Source organism: Chiroxiphia lanceolata, chromosome 10 (genome assembly GCF_009829145.1).
Source record: "Chiroxiphia lanceolata isolate bChiLan1 chromosome 10, bChiLan1.pri, whole genome shotgun sequence".
Lineage (NCBI taxonomy): Eukaryota > Metazoa > Chordata > Aves > Passeriformes > Pipridae > Chiroxiphia > Chiroxiphia lanceolata.
In genome coordinates this window covers 1,106,608-1,127,746 of record NC_045646.1, presented here as the reverse complement: position 1 = coordinate 1,127,746, position 21,139 = coordinate 1,106,608, and the positions used below count along the sequence as shown (strand labels likewise).

At 54.4% G+C, this 21,139-nt stretch overlaps 1 protein-coding gene across 3 annotated transcripts in view; it reads right to left on the bottom strand.

The window, feature by feature from the left end:
• KCNAB1 (potassium voltage-gated channel subfamily A member regulatory beta subunit 1) overlaps window positions 1-21,139 on the bottom strand; it is a 62,098-nt gene that overhangs the window by 27,430 nt on the left and 13,529 nt on the right. The window contains exon 1 of one of the 3 annotated variants that reach the window (XM_032698206.1): window positions 15,580-16,674. The exons of the other annotated variants lie outside the window; for them this stretch is intronic. Within the exon in view, the coding sequence (XP_032554097.1) occupies window positions 15,580-15,800 (221 nt within the window). The 5' untranslated portion in view covers window positions 15,801-16,674. Of the gene's footprint in view, window positions 1-15,579; window positions 16,675-21,139 lie in introns of those variants that run through there. 3 annotated transcript variants of the gene reach the window in all.

The window sequence follows — 21,139 nt, the reverse complement described above, 5'->3', positions numbered from 1 at the left end:
TCTGGCACAGGGATGGCCCTTCCTGGCCTGACACAGACACGGCCCCACTCAGCAGCTCCTCCTTCCACAGACACTGCACTGGAGCTTCCTAATAGGAAGTTCCTGCACTGTTTAACCAAAGCTTTTTATTCCCTCAATTCCACGCCACTGCACCCCCAGGAAAGCCTGTCCACTGGAAGAGCTGTTTCCAGCCTCTCCCAGATCCCCTCTGCTCAAGCCAGTATAAATAACACTGAACCCTTTCTTGCTGCTGAAATAGCCCTTCCCTGCGATGCTGCTGCCCCAATTAACTCTCCAGGTACATTGGGGGCAGCCAATTACAATCCTTTGATTGTTCAGGGCTCATCTCACCACACTGAGGAAAACCTTTCCAAGTGGATGAGAAGCGGGATGATTTATTCCCCTCAAATACCCTTCCTGGGAAGGAATTAAATGGATTTAGGGTTGCTGCACAGTCAAATTCTTCTCACTTTCCACTGCCAAATGTTCACCTCCATTTTAAACCTCGGGCTCCTGTCTTTGTAACTAAAATTGACATTGCACACAATCTAATCTTCCTACGTGGCCACGTTACAAGGAATAAAATCCCCTGGGATTGGATTTCACTCTCCTTTGCTCCCAAGAATTGGATGCTGCATGTAGGTGAGCAGCACGCAATCCTACCTTAAACCAGCACTGCCCAGCCTAGCCCCAGCCTAGCCCCAGCCTAGCCCCAGCCTAGCCCCAGCCTAGCCCCAGCCTAGCCCCAGCCTAGCCCCAGCCTAGCCCCAGCCTAGCCCCAGCCTAGCCCCAGCCTAGCCCCAGCCTAGCCCCAGCCTAGCCCTCCTGTAACACGGGGCAGCAGCGAGGGCTGCGGGAGACGTGGAAAATTCCCCATCCTCATTTTGCCTCTGCACTCACCCAATGTCTCCTTCATGGCTTTTATGGGAACTTGGAGTTGAATTGTTTCCTCAGAAGGGAAGCGCTGACTGTGCAGTCAGGGCTGAACAAGAGCAAAAGGAATATATAATTCACATATATATATAGATATATAGATATATATGTAACATGAGCCTGGAGCAGAGAGCTCCCAAGGGAACAGGCACAGGGATCCTGGGGAGCCATGAGAAATGAGAGGAAAGCTAGAGAGTAGCAGGGCCATGGAGAGGACAAGGCTCAGCTCTGGTAGGAGACAGGGAGGGGGGAAAACCCAACGTGGTGACATTTGTATGAACACCCACTGCTGAGGTAACAGGTACAGCACAGCCCTGCAGCCCTTGTGACACCCCCAGGCACAGGGCAGAGAGGAAGTGTAATTACTCAATTTTAATTAACTCTGGAGCAGGGGAACCAGTGAGAGCTGGGCAATGGCAGTGGGAGCTGTAACAGGGGGCTGCAGGGACCCAGGAGCAGCCCCAGGCTTGGCCCCCAGCCAAGGCTGAGCACCCCACAGTGACCCCTGGCTGTCCCCATCCCTCCACAGCCACATCCACCCTCCCAAAGTCACACAGAGCCAGCTCCCCACAGTCCCCAACAGGACAGAGCACCTACCCCAGCACCCAGCCCTGGCACAGAGCAAACCCCTTCCCCTCCAACAAGCAGTGGGGAAAAGAAGGTAATGCACTTCTTCTTACCTCCACCATCAGCTTTCCAGCCCCTCCCCAGCTCATCATCCACGGCACCAACCAGGTATCTCTGGAGCATATGGAGCTGTAAGAGCAGCACAGGTCCCACACACAGGGACACAACCAACACCTCCCACCCTCCCAGCAGAGATTTATGGCCTGAGACACCTGCACTGCTTAATCACCTCATTAACCTACAAGTGGTTCCTCCTGTTGTTCAGAGACAAAGCAATTACAAGAAAATACATCCCATTTATCCAGGTGGGGATTCGTTTCCCTGCTGCTCTTCATTGCTCAGAGCAGGAAGAGTTTGGGTTTGCTCAGTTGTGCTAATACCCCCCCAAATCAGCCCAAACCTTCCCTTCCAGTATTCCCAGCTGTACAAAGGGATCAGGATAACCATCCTATCTGTCTGTCTGTCCATCTATCTGCCTGTCTATCCATCCATCTGTATATCCATCCATTTATCAATCATTCCATCTATCCATCTTTCCCTCCACCAACCTATCCATCTATTCATCTATCCACCCATCCATTTATCTGTCTATCAGAAATGGGAGAGAGAAGGAGTGAGAGTTTTTTTTCTGGGGGAAAAACATAAGTTTTAAATAAAATCTCTGCAATAACACATACAATGACTAAAACATTTTCGACTCCACACCCACAGAAGAATCATCAGGCTGGGGAGAGCTTTACAGAAATCAGATTGAGCTGCTTTTGGCTCGTTCCAACCCCGGTTTCATTGCCCTGTGCCCGTGGCTGTGCCCACAGAAACCAACCTCCACCAGAAGTGCAAAGCCAAGGGGACAGACCCTACGTGGGTCGGTGCCACCTCAGCAGCCCTGGTGGCAGGTGACCCCCAGGACCCTGTTTCACAAGCCCTGGGGCTGCCAGGGAGGGATGTGGGTGGGGGTCTTGGGGCTGGGGGGTCATTTCTCATCCCCTGTGTGGGGCACCACCAGCTCCTGGTGCCCATGGCCACGCCAACGGCATCGGGGTGAGAAAGGCAAGAGGGGGAGGCACATCCCAGCATTTCTGAGTATTCCAGCCTGGGGAAAACATACTGGGAGTGTAAATGGGGGGAAGGAGGCGGGAGGGGAGAGAGGGGCTTGGAATGGAGCAGAGGGGATCGGGAAGGGCACAAAGCCAGCCCCTGGGCAGGCATCACACACAAGTGTCTCTGTGGGCATCCCCCAGCTCTGCTGCAGAAAAGAGGGGCTTGGGCACCCCTCACATGGCACAGCCCCCTCACATGGCACAGCCCCCTCACAGATGGGGGACCCCAGGGTGGGGATGCAGCCCCCCCGCCCATCCGATTGAGCAAAACTGGGGAAATTGTGCCATGGTTTTCCAGGACATAAACTGCAGAGTTGTTTTATCGCTACAAAAATGTGGAAAAAAAAGTAAAAAAGTCACTGTTCCTGACGCTGGTGGTGGGAAAACAACGTTGCTTAGAAACATCCCCATCAGGGCTCCAGAACCGCTCCTCTCTGTGCAGAAAATGAATAAAATATGTAATTTATTCCCTGGAAAAAAAAAAAAAGAGGCTGTTTCAAGTGACACCAAAATTGTCATGAGAGCAGAGACCCTTCCCATTGCCCTCTCCCACTGCAGTGCATCCGATGTCCTTCCCTGTCACCTGTGGAGTGGGGACAGTGACACTGGCCTTGATCTCAACCCCATCCCTGGCACCTGCAGGGGAGATCTTAGAATCTCAGAATGGTTTGGGTTGGAAGGGACCTTAAAGCCCATCCAGTCCCACCCCTGCCATGGGCAGGGACACCTCCCACCAGCCCAGGTTGCTCCAAGCCCCGTCCAACCTGGCCTTGGACACTTCCAGGGATGGGGCAGCCACAGCTTCTCTGGGCAACCTGTGCCAGGGCCTCCCCACCCTCCGAGTAAAGAATTTCTTTCTAACATCTAATCTAAATCTCTCCTCTTTTAGTTTAAAACTGTTCCCCTGTGTCCCATCACTACCTGCCCGTGTAAAAAGTCGCTTTCCCTCTTTTTTATAACCCCCCTGAGATGTACTGAAAGACACTCAGCTCATCCTAACATCTCATGTACAAGCCATTTGTCACAATTCATCGGGCTCAGTCTTGCTGGGAGCCGAGGGTGAGGCACCATGGAGGTGTTAATTCTCTCCTTTAATTAACTTGGGTGGTTTCCTGGTCTTCAGGCTGGATTTCGTTTGGCTTCCACAGCTCCCAAAGCCCTGCAGATCTCAGGCAATCAGGAGCTGTCCCTCCGCCAGGCTCCGGTGGCAGGAGGTTGTCTCTGAGTGGTGTGGGTGGGAAGAGAGACAAATAATGCTTTCTGTCTCTCATTCTGGGAACAAAACACTCCACAGCACTCACAGCAGTTCCCACTAAATTACCGCCCGGATTAGCGGCAGTGGCAGCGACACAGTCGCAGCTCTTGGCTGGTTCCCGTGGTTCAAACCCCTTTCCACGTGCAGAGATGGTGAAGTGAGGGAGGTCTGAGTGCCCTGGGACACTGCACATCCCAGGAAAGCGCTGGAAACAGCACATCACTCATCTTGGGTAGTGCCAGAGATTTGTCACTGCTGGGGGGAAATGGTTTAGTGCAGGATGGGGGTTAAAACCTTCAATTTGGAAAACAAAAGTGGTGGGTTTAACCAAAGCCCTACCAAGCAGCTTTCCTTGCTCTAACACAAACCAGCTTCCTGCTTGTCCCTCAGAAATATTCCCTGTTTCTAAATGGAAATTGTTTCACTCTCATACGAGTTGAAAGACCACCCTAATTGCTCCATAATATCCATCAGAGACAACCCCAGCTGAGAGAGACTCCCAGTGTCTGGCTGTGCCCACAGGAGCAGGGTGTCCCCACAGGGGCAGGGTGTCCCCACAGTACCAGGGTGTCCCCATGACCAACAACCCACGGCCGTGGGACCTTCAGATGCTCAGACCAAGGCACAACATCCCAGTAAAGGCTGCCTGTGAGGACAGGAGTCAGGACAGCTTCATGCCATAAGGCTGCAGCAAAGACAGAGAACCACAGAACCACAGAATAACCTGAGCTGGAAGGGATCCATGAGAGTCCTCGAGTCCAAGTCCTGGCCCTGCCCAGGACAACCCACAGAATCCCACCATGTGCCTGGGAGCTTTGTTCAAATGCTCGTGGCCTTGCTGAAGTTCTGATATTTGGGCAAAGCATCACATCTCAGGAAATCTGAACTCTCTTTTCCAGTGATGGGAAGCAGAGATGAACACGCAAAGCTGCAGAAGCAGGACCAGCGTGGGTGTCCCAGCAGATACTCGAGCAAGCTGAAAACACAGATTTATTCCCTTGCTGAGCACGTGCATCCTTAACTTTGCTTTAACATTCAATCTGACACCTGCACTGTGTGCCTGTGCTCGTGTTGGCTGCTTTGCAAACTGCTTTGCGATCTTCTGCGTGCTGCTGAAATAAAACAGCACTGGGTTTGGATCGTGTGTCTCTGCAGGAGTGCAGTGAAGGTGCTCCCGGAGCAACACTGCTTTCCTGAGCTGTCTGAGGGTGGAAGTAGATGGACCACAGAATCCTGTAACCACAGAATGGTTTGGGTCAAAAGGGACTTTAGAGACTGTCTAGTTCCAGCCCCCTTCCTTGGGCAGGGACACCTTACACTATCCCAGCTTGCTCAGATCCCTGTCCAACCTGGCCTTGGACAATTCCAGTCCATGACAAAATCCCAGGTGCTCCTCTGAGCATCTTCCTTCCCATCCAGCTTCTGCAGCATGGAGCAGTGATGTTAAGGATTAGGTCAATGACACAAAATAGGAAAAAATCCTGCTACCGGTGAAAAAACTGCAGAGGCAAAACAGGACAGTGTTGATGGGCTGGGAAAAGGCAGTAGGGAAGGCAGGAGGTGGGTCCTGGGCAGTGGGAGTTGGCTCAGGCACAGCAGGGGCAGCCAGGATGGGCACAGATGGCACGAGGGGACAAGCAGGTGCCTGAAGGGCGTCCAGCCCCCATTCCTTGGCTCCCTTCTCACTTCCCAGCTCCCCTCCCGTACTCGTAGGGCCACCGGCTGTGTAGGTGGTCGGCTCAGCTGAAATTCCCCAGCGTTTTTCTTGGCTGCATCCTCAGAAAAGTTGCAGATGACGCACTAAAATGTAGATAAGGCAGAGGAGATGGGCTGTGGCCAAGCACAGGGCTCTGCCAGGGTGCTGGGCCTGCCTGTGCCATGGGCCAGGCTCCTGCCCACCCCCACCCATCCTCCCACTCTGTCTTCCCACAGCTGGAACAGCTGGGGTGGGGCGCAGGGTGGGGATGCCAGAGCGGGGGCACCTCTGGCATCGGCGTTCCCAGGGGAACAACTCCTCCTGGAGGGCCCCATTCCAGCAGCACATCCTAGAGCAGAGCACAGCCCACGGCTCTGCTGCCCCCGCCGTGTTTCAGCATAGTTGGACCCCGGGATGAAAGGCAGGAAACAAAAAATTATTTGTCATTCTGCAGCAAGGCTTGAAAAGTGCAGGATTTCAAATGTCTGAGGGAATTGTGTTATCCCTGTAAAAAAACCTGACTGAATCGAGTTGTTGCCCGAAGTAAGATGACGTGGGGCTCTCCATCCCTCCTGTGGGGGGATAATCCACAGCCCCCAGCGATGGTACCCATCCCCATGGCTGGGGAGGTCATGGGGATGGAGGGATGGGCACAGCCCCAGGGACACACCCTGACCCTGTTCCACTGACCACATCCATCCCACTGCACACCATGGGAAATCAGCACCCCAGTCACACCCCTGTGCAGGGTGCTGGCAGTGCTGTCACAGCCCACACACCCCACGGGGCTGTAAATAATAAATGCCATTTTCTCTCTTTTTGGTGCTACTTCCCACTGAAAGAGGCAAAATAAAAAATGTAAAAGCCTGTCAATGGCTTTTCCTTCCCAATCCCTTGGCCCACCCTGGAAAGTATTAGTCACTAAGGTGAAGTGGCTGAATATCTGGAACTGGAAAACAGGTATTTTCTCCACAGGCAGGAGAGGCTAATTCTGACACAAAACCAAGACTAAGGAAGGGGAAGGATTCTGGGCAGCCCTGGACTAACATTGGGTGATCAGTGCAGCCCTGAGCAGTTCCACCCCATCAGCAGCCAGGAGTATCCTCAGCAGGACCAGCTCAGGAAGGGGAGTCTTTCACTTTGGAGGGGCAATTTATTCCTGCACCAATATTTAGGTAAAAACTATTTGCAGGAAATATTATAATAATAAGTAGGCTGAGGTAGGGAAACCACCGGAAAAAATAGTGGAATTTGTGTTTTAATTATTGTGTGGGACTTTTGCCTTTTGAGAGAGGAAAGACATTTTTGACAGATTTTCCATGCTGCTGAACTGCCTGGAGTGACAGGACAAGGGGAATGGGTTCCCACTGCCAGAGGGCAGGGTGAGATGGGACATTGGGATGGAATTCTTGGCTGTGAGGGTGGGGAGGCCCTGGCACAGGTTGCCCAGAGCAGCTGTGGCTGCCCCATCCCTGGAAGTGTCCAAGGCCAGGTTGGACGGGGCTTGGAGCAACCTGGGCTAGTGGAAGGTGTCCCTGCCCATGGCAGTGGGACTGGGTGATGTTTAAGGTCCCTCCCAACCCAAACCACTGTGGGATGATTTTCTGACTCTCTGAAAGCAGCTGTAGCAGATTCCCAGCCAGCACAGCTGAAGCTGTTTTTCTGTGTTGGTTTTTATGGCAAATTCAATGCCAACAGGAAAATATAGGTATGCCATAAAATTTTTATGACTTCATCCCCAAAATATCTCCAAAGCAGCTTGTTTACATAAAGGGTACGTTTTTTTGGATGACTTTCAGGAGCAGCAAATCCAACCAGCCCCAGCCCCACTCCCCTCCCTCGTGCCCTTTCCATGCATGGACACCATCCCATTTATTGGATCCAGGGTCCTCCAGAAGTGTTGCATCCAGCTGGATTTAAGCTGCCGTGGGCCCTGCATAGGCTGTCACACCACTCATGCATTTTGTAAGGAAAACCACAGATCAAATCCTCACCCAGCTCCCTCTTTGGGAGCCACCAGGGACAAGGCACCAGGACCTCACTGGGGGCCTCCAAGAGCCTCAGGCCCAGAACAGGGCTGGGACAAGGGGCAGGACACAGCACCCAAATCCCTCTGTGCTTAGGGAGATCCACCCTGAACATCCACTGACTTTACATCACGATCAACCCACCACCATGAGCCACCAGACCTTGGCTTGTTGGATATTTTCCAAATACTAAAACACAGGGAAGTTTTGCTGGAGCAGGAGCTGTGGTAACATCTCCATGGAGCTGTCCCTCCCTGCCACGGTGTTTGGCACCCACTGAGCCCTGGGCATAGGGGAGATGTCCCCAGACTCACAGCAAGGACACGTCACCCTGGCTTTACCCTCTGGGCTCACACCAAGTCACACACCGAGCGTTTTCTTCTCCTCAAAGACAATTAAATTCTTAATAAACATGTCCCACAGAAGGCGTTTTATAATGTTAGTCTAAAATAAAAATAAGTGTGCTCAAAATTCCGATTGGATTTCGCCAAAGCAGCCAGGCTAAAATAATACATTTTAAATGTCTTAAACTGTGCACTTCACAAGTAATTAAATTAGCAGCGTTCCTGCACCACGACTTTCCTTCCATCCATTTAAGCATTAGATTAAAGTTGTCAGGCAGCCTTCAGATGGAAAATACCACGCTGCAGGGAAGGGCTTGGGAGGAGGAGAGCGGAGCGGGGTGAGTTTTAGCAGCTGGTGGGTCAGGGACCTGCTCCAGCCACTGCTGCGAGCCAGGGAGATGCCCCCCTCCCAGGGGACAGCCACTCACTGCCACTGCCCAGGGAGTGACACAGGTCAGGGGGGCACAGGAGCAGCAGTGCTGTGACAGCCACTCGTGGCTGACAGGGACATCTACCCAGGGGTGGTGGGGATATTCCCCCACAGGTGACAGGGACATCCACCCCGGGGTGACAGGACCAGGCACCCAGGCTGCTCCTTGCCCTTGCAGCCCTTCCCCGTGCCCCTCACCTCGCCCACGGGTGGGCAGTGAGCAGCTCTGCCACCCACCCCCCCCCCCACAGCACCACTGCATTATTTAAAAGCTTCCTTAAAATATCAGCGTTTTGCTGCCACTTAACCAAACCACCATGAGAATCGTGCTCCTGGAACACCATTTGTCCTTGAATCCGATCTTGCTCTCCTGAGCTCATCGCTCTCCCTCGGGAATAAAACAGGGGGCGGGAATTGATGGCAGAGCAAGCCCTGGGTTCCCGCTGTGCCCAGTGCTCCCAGTGCATCACTGGGCATCACTGCTCTGGTGGCAAAGCCCCAGGGGAGAGCGGGAGCAGCTGGGAGCAGCTGGGCAGGTACTGCAGAGCAAAGGCAACTTTGCTTTATCTGACACCTAGGAGAGGAGATCCATCTTCAGTGCTTACACTGGCCCACACACCTGCAAAGTCCTCATTTATCATAGAATCATGGAATTGTTTCAGCTGGGAAGACCTGGAAGATGACTGAGTCCAACTGCTAACCCAGCGCTGCCATGTGCCGAAGAGGCGACAGCCAGGGAGGGGTGTACCCCTGCCAGGGAGGAGTGTACCCCTGCCAGGGAGGGGTGTACCCCTGCCAGGGAGGGGTGTACCCCTGCCAGGGAGGAGTGTACCCCTGCCAAGCCCCTTGCACTGCCCTATTTCTAGAGTTTAAGTGGTAAATAAATCTGTATTCAAACCTAAAGCTGATTTAGCACTGCAACGTCAAACACGGCTTTTACCTCAATGTGACAGGACGAGACAAACTCAGACCCCACCAAGCCCCAGCCTCACCTCCCAGCTACAAACTCCTGGGGAGCCACTGGGAGTCTGGAACAGCACAAATCAGCAGATTCTGCTCACTCAAGTGGCTCCTTTTCCTCCCCCTTTGAGTTATTCCTGCCTCCTTTGTAGCCATTATCAGCTACAGTTCCTGGGGGGAAAAGCATTGTGAATTCAGCGTAAATCCATTCTGTTCACTGGATTAATCTTAATTTGCAGCAAGAAAATGAAGATCAGACGATGAGCCATAAAAGTCAACCTGATGTGGGAGAGCTACTGAAATAATATGGAACTTTGATATCAAAATAATTGTGCCATTGGCATGTGAGAGTTTAAAACTGCTCATAATTGCAGCAAGGCTTAAATAAACCACAGATTCCTAAATATGTGACGTAGTTATTGTGGTTAGTGCTCGGAAAAAGAAAAGCGAGGAAAAAGAAGATACAACTCCTGGAGTGCTGCTAGGAAATATCTTCCACTTATAGCCCTTGGAAAGCACAAGAGATTTATCTTCTATTCCCAGAGGGATTTTGCAGCCCAAAGTGACCTGTGTGCATTTCCCAGCAGGTTGGGAGGTGGCTTTCCCTCCTCCAACCCCACATCCGTGGCACAGGTCAGGGACACCACGTGCTCTGCAGGGCCGTGCCAGCATCAGTAACATCCCAGTTCCACAGAGGGAATTTGCATTTTAATAAAAGCATGGCTGTTTTTGCTCCCAGCCCCTGGCTGACCCGGGGATGTTCAAAGGAGTGGAACAAACCGTGGACGAAGGGGGGGTGAAGAGTCTGATGGTGGTCACACATCTCTGAGACGGCTCTGGGTCCTTGCAGGGCTCTGTCCCCCCCAGGCAGCGAATCTTCCTCCTCTGTGACCACTTGGCAGCCACACCAGGGACCTCTCCAGGGAGGGGCAATAGCTGAGGGATGTTCCATGGAATCATAGAATCGTCACAGGGAAGGGACCTTAAGTAAGGACCATCTCACTCCATCCCCTGCCATGGGCAGGGACACCTTCCACCAGCCCAGGTTGCTCCAAGCCCCATCCAACCTGGCCTGGGACACTTCCAGGGATGGGGCAGCCACAGCTTCTCTGGGCAACCTGTACCAGGGCATCACCGCTGACAGACAAGAATTCCTTCCCAGTATCCCATCTAACCCTGCCCTCTGTCCTTTTAAAGCCATGTTTCCCAGGTGCAGGTTGTCTCTCCTCCCCACCCACTGCTCCTGGGAAGGAATGTGCTCCAGACCCTGGATCCCTTCTGGGCTGGGTCCTGCCTGCCCCCAGCAGTGGAAAGTTTGAGTTTACCAGAGGGCTGAGAGTTCTATGATTGTTACACACCTTAACTACATTTGCATTTAGGCAGAATATTGGGATGAGGCATTCTTTGTGCTGTGGTATTTTTCCAGTACATTTTAAGCTCTGTAAGGGGTGCACAGAGCCCACAGAGCACTGCTCTGACCCTGGCAGGTCAAGTCCACGGCTGCCTTTCCAGAAGGGAGGGGAGAGCCACCCCAGCAGAACCCTGGGAGCAGCACGCCCACCACTGTGCTGTGATGCATGAACAGCTCCCTATTAATGTGCTTTGACAATAACCCACAATCTCAGCACAAAGAGAGAAACGCCTCAAACAGCTGATGGGATTTTAGCCAGCAGGATGAAACGACCCCCTCTGGAATGTGGCCATGGCACCGCCTGGGTGCCACCAGGGATGTGCAAGGTCCTGTCAAGCAGCTGCACCCAGGCAGAGAGCCAGAAAAATCCCCAGTGAGGAAAGGATTGAGTGGGATGCCCCGGGCTGGGCTCGGGATACCCTGGGCTGGGCTCTCTCTAAGTGCAGCACCCACGATCTGAGATGGACGCTGCTCCTGCCCTTGGAACCTTCCAGGGATGGGGCAGCCACAGCTTCCCTGGGACAACCTGTGCCAGGGCCTCACCACCCTCACAGGGAAGGATTTCCTCCTAAACTCTAATCTAAACCTGCCCACTTTCCCAGGGGATGAGGAAGAAAGCAAACTTTACTTCTCAAGGTTTGTCTTCCCAGATCACCTTTACGTAATTCCAATGTCAATGGCTTTAGTTCCACAGATTCCTCCTTGTACCTTCACCATCCTCAAATGCTCAGCTCCCCCCAGATTTGAAAACAATGCTGGGAAGAGAAATAACTGGTTTTTGCCCTCCCTTCCCTCCTCGTTCACTAGTTTTTCAGATCTTATATTACCAACATTAGTACCACTCCTCAAACGAGGGAAGATCCTGGCCCCATGGGGTGGGAGGGATGGGTTTCCCCTGGGGACAGTTCTTGGCCTCTCCATGCCCTGTCCAGGCTCCACTGACTGTTCACTGTACCAATCTGCCTTTGCAGATAAAATTTTTTGTTTAGGCTCACTGGAGTTAATGGTCAAAGCTGCTCCATCAATTATGTATGAACACAAATAGATAGTTGTGCTCAGTAAATTGGGTCCCTCGTGCCCATGCGCGGGCAGGGCTCACCAGAGGGCTATTTCTGAACTGCTGACAGCCCCAAATTGGCACTGCAGGGACAGAACCCGGCACGGCCGAGCTCCCAGCACGTCCTGGGCACGGAGCAGGCTCCTGGGGTGCTCTGGACAAGGCTTTGCCATGCTGCAGGTGTGATCAAAGGGGCTGGAATCATAGTCATGGAATTCTAGAGTGGTTTGGGTTGGAAAGGACCTTAAAGACCACCCAGTTCCACCCCCTGCCATGAGCAGGGACACCTCCCACTATCCCAGGTTGCTCCAAGCCCCATCCAACCTGGCCTTGGACACTTCCAGGGATCCAGGGGCAGCCACAGCTTCTGTGGGCAACCTGTGCCAGGGCCTCCCCACCCTCATTGTAAAAAACTTCTTCCCAACATCTAATCTAAGTATGAGGACAGGAAGGCTGGTGCCAGTCCCGGGCCGAGAGGTTCCCTCTGGCAGCCACAGCACATCCCAAATTGTCCCCAACACCAGGATCAGGGCTGGATGCACTTTACTGAGAATAATTTCAAAGAAAATATGGCAAGTTAGGAGTGAGAAGAACCCGGGCTGAAACCTCTCCATGGTCCAAAGCAGGTGGAGGCCCAGCCTGCCGTCCCTCCTCCCTGCTGTGCACGGCAGGGAAGCCAAGCCACAGCCTTTGTTTCCAGCAGTGGTGCAGCAGATTGCAATTTTCCGAGCCAAGCACTGCAACAACATCGTTTTCAAAGAAAGGCTTGAAGTGATCCCAAATATTCTCCCCGAGCATCTGGGCAGGCTCCCCAGTGGGGCTGAACTGGAGCATTAAAGAGGATAAAGGAGAGCGGCCCCCTCCCCGCTCGCCCTGGGCAGGAGGAGGCAGCTGAGGTTGTGCCCGGCGGGGACAGCAGAGGGGATGCCTGGGAGCTCCTGCCCGCCTGACGCCACAACCCGGCAGGGAAGATGCAAAACGTAAAGCTCCTCTTGCCGGGGCAAAGCCGCGGTTTGCTCAGGTGAGCGCCGCGGGGACGCACCTGAGTCCTCGCGTTTGCAGATGTTCCCCTGCCAACGGGTTTATTCCCGCAAAGTTTTGCCTTTCGTATTCCAGTTGGGTCCCTGAGCTGGAGCTGGGCCAGAAGGATGTCATTCGGTGAAAAGCCCCCGAGCTGGCTCCTCTCCCGCCCCCACCCCTGTCACAGGCACAGTCGCTGTCTCTCCCTTTTACATAATCCCACTGGCACCGGGAGCGCCTGGCAGCCGGGGGAGGCACCCGGGCCCGGGAGCATCCCGGGAGCGGGGCGGGAGCTGCGGGGCAGCCCTGCCACGGGGGCGGCAGCACCGCCCGGGGCCGGAGGGGGCGGCTGGACGTATTTTTAGCGTGGATCGAGGGGCAGCGGAGCTGCCGTGGCATTTGGAGCAGCTCACGCTGCAGAGCGCAGCATCAAGGACATAATTCAAGCAGAAAATGAATTGGGAAGGACTTCAACTTCAGATGTGAGGGAGATGAGGACTTTGCAGGATTATTGTCACAGCCGTTGGGAAAAGCCTTTGGTTTCTTCCAGCGCTGGGTTTTCCTGGGTCTGAGGAAGCAGCCCCGAGACGAACATGAAACCCCAGTTCCATCCCCCAGGGAAGGTGTCTTCCCCAACCAAAGGTTGTCGCGACTCAGCAGCATCGCAGCTGAGCCTGAGGGTTACTCAGCTCTTCCTCCAAATCCCCCTGTGCTGCTTCTCGTGGGGGAGAAATTGGCTCTGGGTATGCAGAGATTTGGGTGCAGAAACAGGGATTAGTCATAAAGATAAAACCTCAGCCTTGTCACCAACGAGCTGCTATTTCTGGTGCAATTCCCAGGTCTGGGGCAGCCAGAGCCAGGAGAGTGCCAGGGCTGTGCTAACTCCCGTGGGACAATCCACCCTCACTATCCAAACCTTACCTAGGAATTAGGCAGAAAGGACTCACAAAGGCCCAACTTTGGAGGCTGGTGCAAGGAATTAGGATTACCCGGCATGGTGGTGCACTGATAGCACCGGGAGCCCAGGGGAAATCAGCAGGAAAACTGCTGGCAATTAGCACACGGGGTCCGTGCTCCCAGGGAGCTGAAGGCATGACTTGGTAACAGATCGTGCCTCTGAATGACACCATCAAAGACAAATGTCCCACAGATGAGCTAATGGGGGAACTGAGGCAGAGACAGGGCTGCAGGAGGGGTGAGGAGTCCCAGGAGCTCCTGGATCCACTGCTCCCCTGGGAGGCTGATTAAAGGGCAAATTACACGGACTTTGGGAGTTGTCTGTTTTCAGGCAAGACCCGCTGCCATCCCCCAAATACTGCCCTCCCTACAGGCCAGAGCACAGCACCCGGGATCCCCCTGGACACTGCCCCTGCCATGCCACCCCCAGCTGGGACCTGGCTCCAGGAGATATTTATTAATCATCATTTCTGCCCTCGCCGCAGGCTCACTACAGACTTCTGCTGCCAACACGGTGCCGGCAGCGTGCAACGCTCCTGCTGAAAGTTGGTCATGGCCGAAGGACAGAGCAAGCAGCTGGAAAGGCTGGGCTTCCACTCAGGCAAAGCCTCCCTGCCATTTATCAACCATTCTAGCAACTCACAGAAAATTACATCTGAGCATCCCATTCGCCCTCCCTCCAATCTGTGCCATTCCTGGAGAGTTAATATTGACAATTTCTGCAGGAAAATGCTTTCCAAGCCAAGCCCGGTGCTGGCTGCACCACGCCTGGATCCCTGTGTGGGTGCTGAAGGCAAGCGTGGCTTTGCCTCTGTCCCAGGACCCTAAAACCAGCATTAACACAAAGCTGTACACACGCTCCATGCTGCTCCCCTCAGCAGGTTTGGTGGCCAGGAGCCCTGGATGTTATCCGAGGGGCTGGGAACCAGCACAGCTGGAGCTGCCCGGAGCCCTGTGCCCCTCACCCTGCCCGTGGAGCCCCCCTCGTGCCAGCTGCCTCTGTCAGCAGCAGCTCCACCTCGGGCACTGGGTGCAGAGCATTCCAGGCTGTCCCCCTCTCCCAGCCGGAACATCACCCATTAGTGGCCAAAAGGGACACCCCAAACAGGCAAAAGCCAACACCAAAGGCACACAAATCCTTCTCATTTCCAGACCAAGGCTGCCCACACCAAGCACTTCAAACTAAACTCAGCCATTCCTTATTTTTCCTGCCTAGGTTAGGAGGAATAAAAACCTGTGAGATGCAGGTGGTATTCCATAAAAGTACCCGAGATTTTGTTTTCTGCATTCACCTAAAATTGGCTTTGATCTCATCTTCCCCAAGTGAACCAGGTGAGAAGTCAGTGAGCCGCCCCCACGATGCAATGGTACCCAAGGCAGACGCCTCTGCTCCACACAACATACTGCAAACCAACTTTCCCTGTCCAGCACCAAACAAGCTTTGCTAATTGATTTTTCTGCTCATTAGCACTGACAGTAGTTATATTGAGCACTTAATAGAAACCATCTTACCACCACTGTCACTAATTCACAGCGTTATATGGAATCTACCCAGGCAAGTGGGGTTTTTTTCTTGTATAAAATCACAAATACATATGCCTGCAAAAGCATCAATACGCAAAAGCTATTCAGTTACGCCCAAGTTTAAAAATCTATTAATAACCTGAGGAGAAATCTCCTCTGCAAACCCAGGTGCACCCAGGCAGGCAAAGTAAAGAGCTATTACACTGCAAGGGAACAAAGACCGAGACCGTGCCCATACCTATATTTCATGCCCGTTTGCTTTGCGGTGGATTCTTTTAATGAAATGTGGTGCTGCGGGGTAAATGTGCCCAAACTGCGAGCGATAATTGCCACCGTCCGAAATTTTGCCCGGGCTGCATTCACTACGTTCGGGGTCGTGGTGTTCTGCTTGCTGATGAGTCTGTCTTCACCATTTCGACTCTTCAAGTTGTGGTCCGTGCAGGCGATGGACACTTGCATCGCGCCCGCGGTGCCCCGTCAGTCCCGGGCCGGGTCGCGGGCTGAGGATGCCCCTCCGGCGCGGGGGGGTCCGAGCGCCGCCGAGGGACCCCCGGCCTTGGGCTCCGCGAAGCGCCGGGGCGGCGGGACTCTGTCCGGGAGAGCCGGGCTGCGTCCGCTCGGCGCCGGCGGCAGAGAACCCCCGAAGTTGGCAGAGCGGCCGCACGGGCAGGGCTGGGCTGGCTCCGGGCTCTCCCTGGCGATGCTGGCCGCCGCTCAGCCAGAAGCATCCATGCAGTCAGGTGCTCCCGGAGCGCTGCTCCCTCATGCCGAGCGCTCCGCAGCCGCTGTGTCTCGCTGCAGGCTCCTGGCCGCCGGTTTTAAATCACTGCGGGCATTCCGCAAGCGCCGGCTCCGGCCGCCGGACCGCCAAGTGCTGAGCAGGCACGGCCGGCCGTCCCTAGGGACCGGCAGCATCCATCGGCGTCCTTCCCTGCTGCCTCCCGCCCATGGAGCCCGCGCGGGCAGCGGCCCCGGGATCGCCCCGCCGGCAGCCTGCGGGAAGGATGGAAGGATGGGAGCGACGGGCCTCCTTTGTGTCAGAGGGAAGGCAGGCGATTCAGGCAGATCCGCCTGGAAAAATCGCTGCCGGCATCGCTGAGCAAGGAGAGCACTTCTATAGCAGGGGCGTAGAACGGGTTAATTATGGGGGAAAGGAAAAAAATAAGGGGGAGGGGGAGAAAGATCGCTCTGCTCCAGTGTGTGAGGGAGTTAACACGTTAATCCCGCTCTCCTGGCACCCGGAGCCGCCGCCTGCAGCCCCCGGCTCGCAGCAGGGCCAGGGTTAATCCCTGCTCCCCCAGCACCGCCAGTGGAATAAGCCGCAGCGCAAAGGCTTTGAAGCAAAACCATCCCCATCCATCAGGAAATGATCCCTATCTCTCAGCAAACCATCCCCATCCCTCAGCAAACCATCCCCACCCCTCGCTGCGGCCAGGCTGCGGTCGGAGCCCGGTGTGCCAGCAGCGCCCGCTGTGGCACCTCTCCTGGGGCGCTGGCTTTGGGCACCGGGGGCAGCTGGGGACCCCCGGGCTGTGGAGCTGCTCCCTGGAGCGCTGGGAGGGTCACCAGGGCTGGGGACTGTCACTGCCACCCGCAGAGCAGCCCTGGAGGCAGGAGGGGACTGGGGGGGACAGGCAGTGTGTGCAGCCCCACAGGAAAGGTTGCCCATGGGGTGAGTGTGGGTGGCAGCCCCCAGTGGGCAGGTGGGCAGGGCAGGGTCACCCGTGGCCCCTTTCCAACCATGCACAGGCCATGGCAAATGGTCCACAGGACACCCCAGCACTAAATCTACCCCAGACTGCTGGGGGGGTGGGTGAGGGGGCATCTCCGGAGCTCCTCGTGCCCACCTCCCCTCACTGCCAGCCCCCAGAGCCCCGTCCCCTTGGGCTGTGAGCAGCTCCGAGGCTGGAGCCCCCACCTGCCCCAGGCACCCAAAGGTGGAGCAGTGGCAGTGGCAGAGAGAACCTGGGGGTGCTCCTGGGGTGACAACGACCTGTTTTGAGCTCAGGGTGACAAACCTTTGATTCTCTGTCCTACAGCAGGGGCACACCACGGTTCCCTCGCCTCCTCTTCCCGCCCCACTCCCTGCAAGGAGGGGGTGTGAGAGAGGCTGATGGGCAGCTGGCAGCCAGCCAAGGCCACCCACCACCCAGTGACAGGGTGAACAGCTCCTGACGATCTCTGCAGCTCCTTTATCTGATGGCTCATTAACAGGCACCCAGCACATTCCTTTGAGGAAGGAAAGCATTAAATCAGGACAAAGAAAGTTACTTTATCATATTTTCCAGAAGATGATTAACAGTTAATCACGCAGCAGGCCCACAAACCTCCAGCTGTGAGCGCTCCTTGGAGTCACCCTCAGGAAGGGGTTTTGGGGGAGCAGGACCCCTTGAAGAGTCTCCAGACACCTCATCAGTGCTCCAGTATTACAGATCAGCAAACACTGTTAAATACACGGCAAAGGTGTGGCATCAGGGGGCACAAGCCATGGGGTCACTGATACGAAGGTGCCCCCCAAGGACAGGACCTCCCCCAGGTCTCCCTGGGACTGGGAGATGCAGTTGGAGCATTGCTGGTGGCACCCAGAGGGCTCTTCACCTACTTGGCTTTTGGAGCCCAGCTTTGTTTTTCAGAGCCCGAAGCAGGACTGACAAACCCAGCAATATTTCCCTCTCTGATGTCTCACCTACTCTTGCTGGAAATATGTCACAGATATTTCAAGATGTATTTTTACCTCCCAGTCTATATGTGTCTGGAGAGTTCCCACTGCAGCTGGCTCTGCACAGGCTGTGACTGTCACCCAGGCCCTGGTCATTGTCCCCACAGCTGCCCGTGCCCCGGGGTGCCAGGGGAGGGCCAGGGAGGGGACAGAAAGGGACAGTCACGTTCTGTGCTGGCACATCCCACAGAACATATTAACTCAAGCCGCTTAACTTTGGAGGGGTTACAGTCTCTGCCAAAGAAATATATATTTAAATATGGGATTTATTTCATTTCCCTGAGCAAGATAATCACTTCTAGACTAAAACGGTGGAGTAACATAATTTTGTATCATGAAAATCCTGAGCTTATAGAGGAGGAGGTACGTGACAGCCCTGGCAGAGGACGGGGACGGGCCCCGAGCCTGTGACAAGGCTCCTGTGATACCTCAGTGCCACCAAACTGCTGTGCCAAGATGCCCCTGTGCCTTTCCCCGCAGAAGACAACAATTGCTCATTAAATAACTTGCTCAAAATGCTTCATCAAGCAAATCTGGTGTAACACACACACTTGTGACCCGCCCCCCCCAGCCCCATCCCTGTAGCTGCTGCATCCACCCCAGGGGCCAAATAAAGAGCCAAACACGGACCTTACAGAACAAACAGCCAAACAGACCCACAGCAAGCAGGATGCTCTGGGGCAGCACAAGCCCAGGAGCTGTGCCATGGCTCCTGCACAAACACACATTTCATTGCCCTGGACGGTCTGCCTCTGTGCCCAGGACCTTGCAGGGGCAGGATGACACACACCACTGCAGTGAGCAGGATGGAAACCTCCAAAAAGCAAAAAATGCTTTACCCAGCCCAGGTCGAGTCCCTGCAGAGGCACAGAGGGGTTCTGGGGCCTGGCACAGCACCGGATGGTGATGGAGAAGCCCTTCCCAGTGCTCCTGCAGGGACTCTCTGCTCCAGGGTCAGCACGGTTCTGGTTGCAACCAGAGGGGGAAAGATGCTTCTGCAGCCCAAAATATGAATATGAACCAAGGTCTGTCAGTCGGGATTGGGTGAAACACTGAGAGCTGCTGCAGCCCCTGCCCCTGCACAGCTCAAGCAGAGCATGCTGCTTGCTGCTTCCTTTTTATTTTAAATTTCACCTAATAGTGAAGCTACTTTGAAATATGATGCCAAGTCTGGCTGGAGATTTTGTTTCTCCAAGGCTGCAGTCACAGGTTGTTGACTCATCCCTGCCCATGGCAGGGCGTTGGAACTAAGTGGTCCTTAAGGTCCCTTCCATCCCAAACTGTTCTATAACTCCATGACACCAGGGAGCCATGAGCCTGGCAGGGACCCCAGGATGTTCTCAGTGAACCACAACATGATTAAGGTACTTTTTCTCCTCAGTTTGGTTGGAGGTTTCTGCCCTGTGGCAGAGACACCGAGACACCGTGGTGTTTGCCTGCAGGTTGTGATGCAGAGGAGAGCTGGACACTGACCACACACAGCCAGTTACATAAAGCCCTGTCCCTGCATTCCAGCCAGCAGTCCAGGGCAGCAGGAACGATGCCATCCCAGCCCCTCTGAGCTCTTGGAAATTTTTTCACGTGGGGAGAAGACAACAACTTAGTACAGCAGCAAACATAGCAGCAATGACAGAGAAGGTGGTGGCTGCCTCACCCCTGGAAGTGTCCAAGGTCATGTTGGACAGGGCTTGGAGCAACCTGGGCTAGTGGAAGGTGTCCCTGCTCATTGCAGGGGTCATTGCCTTTAAAGGCCCTTTGCAGCCCAAACCATTCCATGATTCTCTGATTCTCTGCACTGCCACAGGACCTCAGCCAGGGGGCTGCAGAGGAGACTCCCCAGCACCCCAGTAAACCCAGCACCTAACGTGGGGTTTGGGAGCAAAACCCAGCACAGCCCTTAAGCACCAGCAGCTGTATCACCCTGATAGTGTTCCCTCTGTCCTGACAGTGTTCCCTCTGCTCCTGGTGCCTGAGGGTCCTGCCATCCATGCCCATGGAGCAGCCCCAGGACCAGGGAGATGCAGTAGGACAGAAAAGTCAGTGCTCTCAGGCTAGAGACACATCAAAAATATGGTTTCAGCCTTCATGAGAGAGTTTTAACCACACTGGACATTTTGACAGTTGCTTAGTTAGACTTTGCATGCAATGTCCTTGGATGGACCAGACCTCAGGAAATTGCATGGAAGCGCTGAAAGCACAGCTGGCAGCACTGGGAGGGCAGGATCCTGCTCCAGAAGCGGTGCCCTTGGAGCTTTTCCATACAAAGATGTCCTTCTTTATTTTATCCAACTGTCCAGATCTGGCTACAGCCACCACAACCACTTTCCAAAATCCCACACAGACATTTCAGGCAGCAGTCTCCAGGACTGGCCTTCCCAAGAATTATCTCAGTGTGCTGTCCCAAATCCCTGATTTCCAGATTGGCACCCGCAGTTCTGCTGCAGCACAGCAGGACACGCCCAGGGCAATTCCAGGTTATGTCCCAATAAAAGTTTTATTGGGCCATAAGACCTCTGATGACAGCCACAGCCCGTGCTCATCGCTGGGCTGGCTCCCTCCCTCTCCAGAGCTGTTTGGGAACAGGTTCCCTGCTGGGATAATTACTGAGGATTACGGCAGTTCTGCTACATCTCCCTAAATTGGGCTGATATGGACGCTGGAGAGATAAGGAGCTGCCACCCTGGAGCGCTGGCATGAGGAGGCAGCTCCCAACAGGGCTTCCCTGGGATTAATCCCAATTAAGAGCCAGGACAAGCTTGTCCCTGCTCATCTGAGGAGGGGTCCTGTCGGAAGCAGCAGCGACAAACCCTGCAGTGATTTGTAGCTCTTTGGGATGTGTCTAAACCCCCCAGGAATGGTTCCCTTTGATGGCACTGCTGGAAGCTGGGCGAGGAAATGAGCTGGGGAACAAAAGCCCCGCTTATCAAGCCAACAGTCACCACATTTCCGCTGGTTTCACATCAAAAACTCCATTTGCATTTGTAATTGCACTTGAGGAAAACTGATCAAAATTCCTATTAAACGGTTTTTAGTTAAAAGGCGTCGTTCTGGCAGGTTTTGAGCCAGGCTGGGGGCAGTG